At 35.4% G+C, this 13,383-nt stretch overlaps 2 protein-coding genes across 10 annotated transcripts in view; one reads left to right on the top strand and one right to left on the bottom strand.

Annotated features, from left to right (window-relative positions):
* Positions 1–13,383, bottom strand: part of LOC128627135 (uncharacterized) — an 87,786-nt gene that overhangs the window by 41,450 nt on the left and 32,953 nt on the right. For 4 of the 8 annotated variants that reach the window (XR_008391243.1, XR_008391244.1, XR_008391246.1 and 1 more), the window contains one exon: positions 9,587–9,679. The exons of 3 other annotated variants lie outside the window; for them this stretch is intronic. Coding sequence is in view for 1 of the 5 variants with exons in the window: in XM_053663581.1 (XP_053519556.1) it covers positions 9,587–9,679 (93 nt within the window). In the remaining 4 variants the exon portion in view is untranslated. Of the gene's footprint in view, positions 1–2,229; positions 2,298–9,586; positions 9,680–13,383 lie in introns of those variants that run through there. One more of the 8 variants, XM_053663585.1, reaches the window with a different exon arrangement.
* Positions 1–13,383, top strand: part of KIAA0825 (KIAA0825 ortholog) — a 412,101-nt gene that overhangs the window by 377,940 nt on the left and 20,778 nt on the right. The gene's annotated exons all lie outside the window — the stretch shown is intronic.

Here is a 13,383-nt window from a genome sequence, read left to right as displayed (position 1 = left end):
GTATGTAAATAACACTTCAATAAAAGGCATTTCTTTTAAAAAAAAAGTTACCCCTGGAGTTTCCCATAAATTCAAATGGCATAATCCACCTGAGGTCTCTTGTCTATCCTATATCCTTCCATCTTTGAAGATTTGTGCTAGTATTTTTAAAGGGCAATGTGATTTCATACTTTTGTGATTATTGGGAAAATGAAGAAGTATATTCTTATTTGTTTGCCTTTCTATGTACCTCTTTAAAATGACTTTTTCCCAGTGTCACTCACCTTGATTCTCACTTTAATCAACCTGATATGAAACCACTGGTATTGTTTACAGAAAATCAAGTATTATACAGATGAATCATCTACTCACTATGAATTTTAATATATTAACCAAGGTGGCGCTGTTTCAGTTTGGTTATGCAAATACAAATTCACTGCTTCTTTTTGGCTTCCATTCACTCTCTCATGGGGTGTCTCTTATCTTCAACACTGTATTTTCTAAGCTAATACTAAATTACTAAAGAGAAAACAGCATTTCAAGGTCTTTAGAACAAAGCAGAGTCAGTCTATTGAAGGTAATCATCTTAAATGAATGACTGTGATATAACAGATATTATCCAGATAATTATTGAGCCCTGGGTGTCTCAGTGGGTTGAGTGCTGGCCTATGGTCCGAGAAGTTGCTGGTTCGATTCCCTGTCAGGGCATATGCCTAGGTTGCAGGCCAGGTCCCCAGTAGGGAATACACTAGAGGCAACCACACATTGATGTTTCTCTCCCTCTCTTTCAAAATAAATAAATAAAATCTAAAAGCAAGTAAATAAATACTGAATTATTTGCTTATTTTATATTTTGCTTCCTGTTTATTATATTTAAGTGTTTGAGCATATTTATTATTTTTTAAAGAAAAATCCTCCTGGCTATTCTATGCTGAACAAATTAACTAGCACATACTGAATTAGGTATTTGCATCTTAAATATCTAAATATATACATAGGATTAATTATGAAAAGACATGATATATGCTTTCAAATATGGGAAAGGCTCTTACTTACTACCACTAGAGATAGTCTTTGTTTTGAAATTTTAAATGCACAGCTTAATGAATTTGGTAATTTTATACAATTAAGTTGATTGTATCTCCACAATCAAGATAGGGGAGTTCCCTCCTCCAAAAATTTTTCTCTTGCCTCAGTGCTTTTAATAACATTTTCCTAATTCTGACTATAGCAGCAGTCACTTACTTGGTCTTGTTTAGCTGTTTCAGGGGGTTATTTTTACTAATGGATATGAGTTAAAGAGATACCAGTATTTTATTAAAAACTTTCTAACAATTAAATGTGAGCTTTCATAAATTACAGAGGTCTAAAGACTTGCAAATTAAAACCAATGCCTCAAAGTCTCTTCCTATTCCAGAATTCTAAGATTCTTTCTCCTGCATGCTTTGGAATGGCATATTTTAATTAAATTTCTAGAAAAATCTTAAGTTAACTCTGAGTAATTCTTTATACTTGTTTCAACACTTAGTGAAAAGTCTTTATAGAATGTCTTACCACAGTGTTCTGTCTTATTTTCCTGGTGTACATTGTGCTAGATTTGTTTTCTTTAATGACGGAGAATGTTGTGGTGACCTGGAAGTCACCATCATTTCTCAACATGAATATCACTGACAAAATTATCAGTGTAGATTGTGAGGGAGTTTAGGTCCTATAATTTGCTTAATTTTTTACTGTAGCTAATTTTTACATTATTAATTGTATTTTTATTTATTTTTAAATGTTGTTCAAGAACAGTTTTCTGTCTTTTACTCCCATCCCAGCCCACCCCCCCTGCAGTGCTCCCCACCTCCCTCCTGTTTCCACTCCCCTTGTTTTTGCCCATGTGTCCTTTATACTTGTTCCTGCAAACCCTTCCTTCCTCTTTTCCCCTGAAATTCCCTCCCCTCTCGTCTCTGGTCACTGTCAGCCTGTTCTCTATTTCAGTGTCTTTGATTATTTTTTTCCATTACCACTTATCTCCCCTATAACCTCTTCCACCTGCATAAATCCCCCTCTCCTCTACTGTCACTACTCTGTTGTCCCAGTCCATGGGTTCTTTCTTTCTTTTTTTTTTTTTCTTTTTTGCCAATCCTCCCATCCCCAAACACCCTCCCCTACCAGAGCTGTTTATCTGCTCTCTATCTACAAATCTGTCTCTGTTTTCATTTAAAAAAGCAACTCCCTATTCTCAGTTTTCTTTGTTTTCATCTTTTTCTTCTTCCCCCAGGGGACTCCTCTTTCTGCTGTCAATCCATAATTCCATAATTGCCAATCTAAATCTGAAATGACAAACAAAAAAAAAAAGCCAGTTTTCTTTGCTATTTGTCTCCAGATTTTTCACACCTTTTCTTCCTCCTATTCAACTCTATCCTTCCTATCTCCAGTCTTACCTTTATTACATGTCTGCATGGATTATTTTCACTGGCTCTTCTCTTCCCCCAAAACACATGTTCCTACCCGCAGGTCTTTGCTTAGCCTGACATTGTTGCTAAATCACTTTTTCTCTATCCAAACGTAAGGGATCCTTCAAGTACTTCTTTTGCAAAACCTTCTCTGGAAGCTCCTGGCCATACCAACCTTTGCTCTTTTTCAATTTCTAGTGAATGGAGAATGCTTAATTCTCAATAACCCCTTCTTGTTTACTCATTAGCTCTATCCCTGTGCTGGATTGTGAAGTCCCCAAAGTCAGAGAACAGAAAAGAAACCCACTTAATAAAAAGAAAAACATAAAAATAAAATTCTGAATTATCCATACTATACTTTATAAAGCCAATCCTAACAACTAAGGTCATGTAGGAAACTTTTAAAAATTAAAAATTTACTATACTTATATGCAAATAAAATAGAGACCAAAATCCCTTATCTGAAAAACTAAAATACAAAAAACTCTTCACCTGAAAATCTTCATATGTTTATAATCTTCACCTATACCACTTAAAATGAATGCTTAGACATAAAAATTACAACTAAAATAATAGAACAACCATCACTCAGAACCATCAAAAATCAAGTTGAATGGAAGTCTGACAACTACAAATCAAGGAAATCAATCCATCTACATTGGTAAGAGGGGCAGAGATGCAGAATGGGCTGGTCCTATTCTACATGTGGTGGCTAAAAATTCAAGAGATGTATCTCAGCGGGGAAGAGTCCCAGTCTCGGACCAGGGTTCCATTGCCAGGAAGGTAAGTCCCCATCAATTCTGGCTACGAAGACCAGTGGGGAATGTGTTGGTGGAAAAAAATGCTGGAGTCCCAAGCAATTCCTCTTAAAGAAACCACACACAGTCTTACTCAGACTCACTCCCTCAGAGCTCCAGCACCAGAATAGCAATTGAAAGGCACCAGTGGCATACAGGGAGGAACCTAAGTGTCTGGAATCAGGCAAGAGCTGGGAGATAGCTTTCTCCCAGACAGATAGGCAGACGGAGGCCATTGCCCCTTTTTGCAGCACTTTCCCACAGAGCCACAAAGCTGGCAGCCCAGTAACATATCTGATATTCTCTCAACTTAGCTAACATTGTTTGTCCCACCCTGAAGATCCCAAGAGACTGTCCCACCCAATTTACGAGCCACCAAGCTCCTTTTCCGTATGAATGGCTGATCTTGGCTCATGCTTCACAACTTCCCAAATCCTCTCAGACAAGTATCAGCTAGCCTCAGTGAGCCTTCTGCCCCTATACCTCTTGCTAAGTAGCCCTGGGTCTGGCAGTAGCAGCAGCCAACCTAGATTCACAGCTTGGCTTCACTTGGGAATCTGAAAGCCAATCACAAGTAGCAGCCATCTCAGATTGCTTTATAGCTCATGTGGATGGCCCCAGCAGAACACATGTGGGGCTGACCTTGGCCTGTACCACCCAGGAAACCTTAGGGCTATGCACCAAGTAGATTTCCACAGACTACATCAGGGCACTGCCATCCTGCTCCTGTACAGCTGATCCTCCATGGAGGGCAGAGGTTGGTGGTAAGTGGTCACAGCCAGTCCTTGCAGCTGATTGGCCTTGGTTAATCCTTCCCATTGACCTACTAACTGCAATCAAGGCTCAACTACAAGAGAAAGTTGTACTCAGCCCACAAAAATGACACAACTCAAGTACACAGCTTGGGTGAGAGGGGACACTGTGGCACTGGACCCTACAGGATACCTACTACATTAAAATTGAAAATGAAATGAAAACTGGAATAGCAATAATTATATGAGACAAAATAGACTTTAAAACAAAAAAAATTACAAAAAGACGAGGAAGGACATTATACAATTATAAAGCAGCCAATCCAAGAAGATATAACAATTTGAAATATCTACACACCCAACAAAGGAACACCTATGTATACAAAGCAATTATTAATGGATATAAAATAAGAAATCTACAGTAACACAATAACAGTAGAGGATTTAATACTTCACTCACGTCATTCTACAAACTGCAGAATACACGTTTTTTTCAAGTGCCATGAACATTCTCCATAGGCCACATATTAAGCTACATGAAAGACTCAATAAATTTAAAAAGGTTGAAATTATTCCAAGCATCTTTTCTGACCACAACAACATGAAACTAGAAATCAATTGGAAGAAAATAAGAAAAAACACAAATATATGGAGACTAAGCAACATGCAACTAAACAGCCAATGGATCAAAAAGGAACTCAAACAAGAAATCAAAAACTATCGTGGACTAATTAAAAATGAAAACAAAACTTTTCAAAACTTTTGGGATACAACAAAAGCAACTCTAAGAGAGAAGTTCATTGCTATGCAGGCCCACCCTAAGAACAAGAAAAATCCAAAATGAACAATCTAATGCTACATGTAAAGAAACTAGAAGAAGAACAAACAAAACCCAAAGTCAAATGAAGGAAGAAAATAAGTTCAGAAAGTTAATAAATGGAATAGATATTTAAAAAGCAATAGATAAGATCAATAAGAGTTGGTTCTCAGAAAAGACAAATAAATAAACCTTTAGTCAAACTCATCAAGGAAAAAAGAGGCCAAATGAACAAAATCATAAATGAAAATGAAGTTACAACTGACACCACAAAAATACAAAAAACCCACCCAACATTAAATAATAATATAAAAATTATATGCCAAGAAATTTGATAATATAAAAGAAATGAATATATTTTTAGAAGTATATAACCTTCTAAGACTGAGCCAGGAAAAATACATAATCTAAACAGACCAATATCTAGAAAAAAACTGAAGTAGTAATCAAAAAACTCCCAACAAATGAAAGTCTAGATCCAGATGGCTTCACAGGTGAATTTTACCAAATTTTCAAAGAATTCTTAAACTACCTCAAAAATTAAAAGTGAAGAAGTTTTTTCAAATATTTTTGTGAAACCAGCATTACTCTGATGCCAAAACTAAATAAAAAGATATTACAAAAAAGAAAATTACAGGCTGAGATCCTTGATGAACATGGATGCAAAAGTTCTTAACAAATTTTTAGCAAACCAGATTGTACAATACATTTAAAAGAATTACACATTGACCAAGTGGGGTTCATCCAGGGATACAAGAATGGTCTGACATCCATAAATCAATGAATGTGATAATGAAATAAAATAATAAATGATAAAAACCACATGATTATGTCAGTAGATGCCAAAAATCATTTGAAAAAATACAACATTGCTTTATAATAAAAACTCTTACAAACTAGGTATATAAGGAGAATATATCAACATAATAAAAGCCATATATGGCAAACCCATAGCAATATCATACTCAATGGTGAAATGCTGAAAGCCTTTCCTGTTAAGGTCAGACCTAAGACAAGGATGGCCTTTATCAGCACTTTGATTCAACATAGTACTTGAGGTCATAGTCACAGAAATCAGACAAGAGAAAGAAATGAAAGGTATCCAAATTGGAAGAAATAAATAAAACTCTTATATTTGCAGATGACATAATACTGTATATAGAAAAGCCTAAAGATTTCAACATAAAACCATTAGAAATAATAATATTTCTAATGGTTTTATGGTTCTAAGGCTGCAGGATACAGAATCAGTATACAGAAATCTGTTGCATTTCGATAGACCAATAACAAGTGATATGACGAAATTAAGAAAACAGTCCCAAGTATAATTGCTTTAAAAAGCATAAAACACCTAGGAATATATTTAAACAAGGCAGTTAAAGGTCTGTACTCTGAAAATTATAAGACTTTATAAAAGAAATAGAAAAGATACAAACAAATGAAGGAATATGCTTTGCTCATAGATTGGAAGAATTAATATTGTTAAAATGTCCTTTTTACCTCAAGTAATATACAGATTCAATGGAATCCCAATAAAATACCAAAGAATTAGATATACTAATTCTTCTCAGAATTAAAACAGCTAATCCTAAAATTTACATAAAAATCACAAAAAATGTCAAATAGCCAAAGAAATCTTGATAAAGAACAAAGTGGGAGGTATCATGCAACCTGATATCAAACTATGGTATGAAGCTACAATAATCAAAACAGCATGGTACTGGCATGAGAACATATAAATCAATGAAGTAAAATAGAAAGCCTAAAAATAAATCCTTCTTTATATGTCAATTAATCTACAACAAAGGAGGCAAGGATGTACAACAAGGTAAATATAGTCTCCTCAATAAGTGATGTTGGAAATACTGAGCAGACACATGCAAAAAATAAAATCAAAATGGATTAAAGACTTAAATGTTAGCCTGAAACCATAAGACTCCTAGAAGAAAACAGAGGCAATAAACTCTGACATCTCTCCTAAAACTATCTTTTTGGATATATGGCCTTGCACATGGAAACTAAAGAAAAAAATAAACAAATGGGAAGTTTTTGCATAGTGAAGAAAACTATCAACAAAACAAAAATACAACTTATTGAAAGGGAAACTATATTTGCCAATAAAACATCCTATAAAGGCTTAACATCCAAAATATATAAAGAACTCACACAATTTAACATCAAAAAATGATCCAATTAAAAAATGGGCAGAGGACCTGAACATACTTTTCTCCAAAGAGGACATACAGATGACCAACAAACATACAAAAAGATGCTCAGCATCACTAATCATCAGGAAAATGCAAATTAAAACCATAATGAGATATCATCTGTCAGAATGGCTATCATCAATAAATCAATGAGTAGTAAATGTTGGCTAGGGTGCAGAGAAAATGGAACTCTTGTGCACTGTTGGTAGGATTATAAATTAGTGCAGCCACTATGAAAAACAGTATGGAAATTCTTCAAAAACTTAAAAATAAAGCTGCCATATGATCCAGCAATTATACTTCTGGGTATTTAACTGAAGAAAACAGAAACACTAATTGAAAAAGATATATAAATATATATATTTATATGTTCATTGCAGCAATAGTAGTAATTGCCAAGATATGGAAGCAACCTAAATGTCTATCAATAAATAAATGGGTAAAGAAAATGTGGCATGTATATATACACAATAGAATATTATTTGGTAATGAAAAAGAATGAAACCTTGCCATTCATTACAATATGGATGGGCCTAGAGGGTATTATGCTAAGTGGAATAAGCCCAACATAGACAAATACTATATAATCCCACTTATATGTGCAATCTTAAAAACACAAAATAGATGAACAATACAAAACAGAAACTGACCTAAAATATAAAGAAGAATCTGATGGCTGCCAACGTGGAGGGGGTAAGGAATGGGAGTTGAAGAAAAAGAATTAGAGAGTTTATTGACTATGGAAAAGATAAAAGTCTGATCCTTCCTTTTAGACTAAGAGCAGAAAGCAGATGAAACATTCTAATATAATTAGTATGAGGTATATATTGATGTGAGTTAATTTGTTTAAAGGCAGAAGAAAAAACAGAGAAACCATGAATGGGATGGCCAGTGGGCTTGCAGAATGAGAATGCTTCTAAGAAAATGCCAAAAGAACTACTTAAGTCCCGGGGCTGTGTTTTACTTATTTTCATTTTTAATGTGTTAAGTACTTAAATATGTTATTGATTATGCTATTACAGTTGTCCCATTTTTTGCTCTTTTTTATTCCCCTCTGCCCTGCACCCCCCTCCCTCTACCATTCCCCCCACCTTAGTTCATATCCATGGGTCATGTATATAAGTTCTTTGACTTCTCCATTTTCCATACTATTCTTAACCTACCTTTTAGACATGCTTGTGTACTATGTGTTCAGCTTGGTGTTTGGCCCGCAGGAAATTCCAATAAATGCTTATAGATAAATGACTACTAAATAAAGCTAAGAATGATAAATATTTATAATAGGCATATATTTCCAAAGGTTATTGTTTAAAGTTGAAAAACAACATTGCATCAAGTTTAGGATACTCACAGAATGGGTCATTATAGTTTTTTGTAGAACTAAAAGCTCTTTAATTACCATATTCCAAGAGCACCAAGTTTTGAATGAGCCAACTCAAATTTAAATTCCAGCTTGATCAATGGTCAGCTGTGTGGCCTAGTACAAATTACATAAAGGACCCAGTTTCCTTAACTATAAATATGGGGATAATAAAATTTCCTCTGAATACAGTAAGTCCTCAATGTTGTTGGTAGGTTCTGTGACTTTAAAGAAAATGAGAATTTCCCCAATCTGGCAAAGGCAATAGATTTCCAGGAAATCCAGGAAGCTCAGAGAGTCCCAAAGAAGTTGGTCCCAAGAAGGAACACATCAAGGCACATCATAATTATATTAGCCAAGATTAAAATGAAGGAGAGAATTCTAGAAGCAGCAAGAGATAAGAGGACAGTCACCTACAAAGGAGTGCCCATCAGACTGTCAGTGGATTTCTCAAAGGAGACCTTACAGGCAAGAAGGGGCTGGAAGGAAGTATTCCAAGTCATGAAATCCAAAGACCTACATCCAAGATTACTCTATCCAGCAAAGTTTTCATTTAGAATGGAAGGGCAGATAAAGTACTTCTCAGATAGGATCAAATTCAAGGAGTTCATCATCACCAAGCCCTTATTATATGAAATGTTAAAGGGGCTTATCTAAGAAAAAGAAGATAAAAAAGGTGAACAGTGAAAGGACAGCAAACTCACAGTTATTAAGAACCACACCTAAAACAAAAGCAAACTAAGAGGACAGCTGGATCAGGAGGAGAACCATAGAAATGGAGATCACATGGAAGGTTAGCAACAGGAGAGTGGGAGAAGGAGAAGGGGAGAGAAGGTACAGAAAATAAGTAGCATAGACAGTAGGTAGAAAATAGGGGGCAGGGCAAGAATAGTATGGGAAATGTAGAATCCATCCAAAGAACTTGTGACACATGGACATGAACTAAAGGGGGGGTGGGGGAGTGGTGTGCAGGGTGGAGGGAAATGAAGGGGGGAAATAGAACAACTGTAATGGCATAATCAATAAAATATATTTTAAAAAAACAACAAATGATATGTAATAAAACAAGTTTACCACAGGCTAAATATATAAATAAGAGTGAAGTTCCTATGCTATCCTATCAATGCTAAAATGAAATGATATTATTTGAGGATTTGCTGTACTTGTTTTGGAATTAAATGAGATAATATATATGGAAGGGATAACATAGAATCCAATGCATGGTAATCCTACCTGCTCTGGGCTTTCTCCTTTCCTTCCTTCCACCCTTAATATCCATCTTTCCAAAGGAGCAGCCTCTGAATGTACTTTTGGTATAGTCTGAACCTGGGTCAGAAAAAATAAAAACAAAAAAAATTCTCTTTCTTGCTCTTCTGTGTGCAGGTCCACAAAAACACTTGGGGCAGAGCAGGAGTGAGATGACAGCTATGATGACTGAGAACCTGTTCTGCACCCTCCCAGAGAGACCGCTGTGCTACTTGCCTATTAATCATTCATCCCCCCAATATTTGCTGAGCAGTATTACCTGGTACTTCACTAGGTTCTGAAATTATTGTGATAATAGATTCATTCTGCCCTCAAAAAGGCAAAGGATAACATGGTAGGGGACACAAAAGTTAAAAAAAAATTGTAAATAATCTCTCAAGGTATGTCACATTAGAAGTAGTATGACAGAACTAAGTATTATCATAAAGGAAAAGTAGGATAATTTTCCTGGTGGAAGCTGAGGAGGAAACTAGAGACAGAGGTGGATAGAGAAAACTTGGCCAAAGAGGGGATATTTTCATTTTTATCCTGAAAGATCAGTAATTCACAGGGAATACTTAGCTGTTCTCTGGCATGTACAAAGGATGAATGTGAGCCAGCAGAGTCTGCAGGGAGATTTGAAGTTCTTACTGACAGGAAGGACAGAAGAAACATGGTGGAAGATGAGCCTGCATCTGTGAGCAGGAATCGAATCATAAAGGAATTCTATATAGTAGTCAGTAGTTTAAACATCATACTGTCAGCAGTGATGAGTCACTAATGAAGAGCCATTTGAAAGATGCAACTAGACTTCAGGTCACAGAGACAAAGCAGTTACCTACAGCTGGTGTCTCGAAAGCAGAAGGATGACAGAAGTCTAGTTAAAATGTAGCTGGAGACATAATTTGTCCCACACTAAGTGTCATCTAAATCAAATGACAAGCTTCAAAATCTCTTAGGACTTTCTCATCTTTTGCTGTGGTTAAACTATAAAGTATGAAGCTGATGCATCAGAATTTCAATAAATGTTTTACTCTTTGTTGGACCAAGTTTTTCCAATATGCTCCTTCCCATTCTCTTTACATTGACGGAGTTTTGCTCTCTCCTAGCTATCCCACTGGCTGGATGGGCCACAGGATGTCTTAGAGCAGTAATACATTAGATTAACAAAGCAATTATTTAATCGACTCTAATTGCATTGGCATTCTTATTAGCTAATAAAGGAAAGGGGGTTAGTAATTGTTTACATTTGTAAAGCCAATATTATGATTTAAATTATAGCCTTTGGATAAATTTGAAAAATTAAGACTGATAATCCTTAAAACAATATTTACAGAGGGCTCTGTGCTTATAAAGAATAAAGTGAATGGAAACAAGAGCACATTAAATCAGAAGGCCTTTTAAATATTCATTTTGTAATCAGCTTCATTGGTTTCCAGGCCACTATCTAACTTCATAACTCTTCTTGGGGAGAAGTAACAAATCTCTTGCTTTAATTTTCCTGTGAAATATAAACTATTGCTTCACATTCTTTTTTTCTGATTCTGGAGTATAGGGGTTCTAGATATAATGCTTACAGTGCAAATATTCTTTCTCAACAGAAACACGTTGGGAGATACTACTAAAATTGGTGTTTCAAAAACGTAGATATTTTGGGTAGGTAGCTCTGATTTAAAATGTGCTCTAACCACCCCCAATGAAACTCTTTGAATCACCCACAACATTAACTGTAAAAACACTCAAATTGATTTTAAAAAACCTCACAGCCTCAAGGTCAATCAGCAAACCTGTTGTGGATGGTTTTCTGTGAATCACAGAATGATGCAAGTGATCCAGACAGACCTCTCCTACCTGGAAGGTGAATTATCCAATGAACCAAATGGTGCTTGTGAATATGTGCTCCAGCTGAAGGGAAAGTGAAAATTACCCTAAAAAATGCCACAGAAACATGCTTAATATGGGAACCAGACAAAAATATTAAAACACCATGGTTTTCTCAGTTCCTACTGTAAGGCACAGCCTCTGTGAACAAACTGCAGAAAGCCTTAGGTTACAACCTGTAAGGCAAAACAGAGAAAAAAATGAGATACAATATGAGGCTAAATGAAAGTGAATATAACTTGGGGGAAAATAGAGTTAAAATGACACTACAGAAAAATCAAAGTAACATATAAAACTTAATTCCAAGTAAGAGGAAATGGGTTTAAAGTATCCAGGCAGGAAAAAAGAAAACACCTAAAAAGGCACAAAAATTAGGCTGGCCTTCAACTTCTGTGAAGCCTTAAATGACAGCACATCTACAATATTTTTTGGCACTATCTTTTTTATATTTTGACTTATAGAAGCAGCAAAAAAAGTACATAGATTTCCCATAACCTTTCACCCAGATTCCCCTTATGTTTACCATCTTATATAACCAAAAATAAAATGGAGAAATTAACACTGGGACACTACTAACTAAAGTAGGGAACTTTTTTAGATTTCGCCATTTTTTCTGCTAGTGTCCTTTTGTTATTTACATTTAGTTGTCCTGTCTCCTTATCTCCTGTCTGTGGTAGTTCCTGAATCTTTGTCCTTCATGACCTTGACATTTTTGAAGGGTGTGGTCAGTTATTTTATAGGCTGTGCCTCCTGTTGGGGTGGTCTGATGATTGTTCAAGATTAGATTAAGACTGTGAATGAGGGAGAAGGGAACCTAGAGGCCAGTGCCCTGCTCAGTGTGTTGGGTCAGGGATTAAACAAAGTGAGTATGTCATCAGTGCTGATGCTTGGTCACTTGGCTAAACTAGTGCTTGTTAGGATTCTCTACTGTTTTTACTATTTTTCCTTTATAATTACTAAATATTTTGGAGGATTGCTTTGATCTTGTGCAAATGCCCTATTTTTACATTAACTTTCACCACTAATTTTAACACCCATGGTGTGGAAATTATTACTGTGGTGCTTTAAGGATTTGTTTACCTCATTCCTTCATGTTTACTAATTGGAGCTGTTATTGAATGAAAAATTGTCACTTCTTCCCCATTTACCAGTAATTTATTTATTTGCATTTATATAAAGTAATGTCATTGTTATATATCTTGTTGCTCATGCTGTTCTAACTTTGGTAACTGGCAACTTTTCCAGGCTGGCTCTCATGCCCTTTTTTTTCTTCACCCCAACTTTATTTTCACCACCTTATTTTCTGATGCTCCAGACTATTATTGTGTTTTCCCTGCCCCAGCCCTAGAATCAGCAGTTTCTGCACAATCCTGCTTTTTCTATTTGGAGTGGAATTAGAAGCCAAGTTTTGGTGCTGGCTGTACTTATTGCAGCCGGGGTACTTTGCAGCCCCTTTCAGTAGACAGACCCAGGAAATACATGCATGGATACTAGCTCATGCACAAGTATATTTCGGTATCATTTATGTGTGTGTGTTTTTTTAAGTTCATACTGATATCTCCAATTTTAATCCAAGACAACATAGCTCATTCTAGACTTTCTCCCTTATTTGTAACTTCTTTGTCTTGACAGTGAAAATACTGACTCCATTTTCTAAATTTATTTGTTAAGTCAACTTTAGTATATAAACATAAATAAAATGTCTTTAAAAGCATCTAAAATACCTTTAAAATCTAAAAAATAAAATAAAATCCTGAAAAAGTAGTTTTAGATGTCCTAACCCATTTCTGCATGAGGAACACATTACCAACTATAGAATAGTAATAGTGAACAATTGTTTTTTTGTCTTTAACCTTAAAGCATTCAGTGAAAACATAGCTTTCCAGAGTTTCTTAGCTCAGCTT

This window comes from Artibeus jamaicensis, unplaced genomic scaffold (genome assembly GCF_021234435.1).
Source record: "Artibeus jamaicensis isolate MK-2021 breed Jamaican fruit bat unplaced genomic scaffold, CSHL_Jam_final contig_3214, whole genome shotgun sequence".
Classification (NCBI taxonomy): Eukaryota; Metazoa; Chordata; class Mammalia; order Chiroptera; family Phyllostomidae; genus Artibeus; species Artibeus jamaicensis.
Note: the sequence above shows the minus strand (reverse complement) of the source record. Positions and strands in the feature narration are given on the sequence as shown.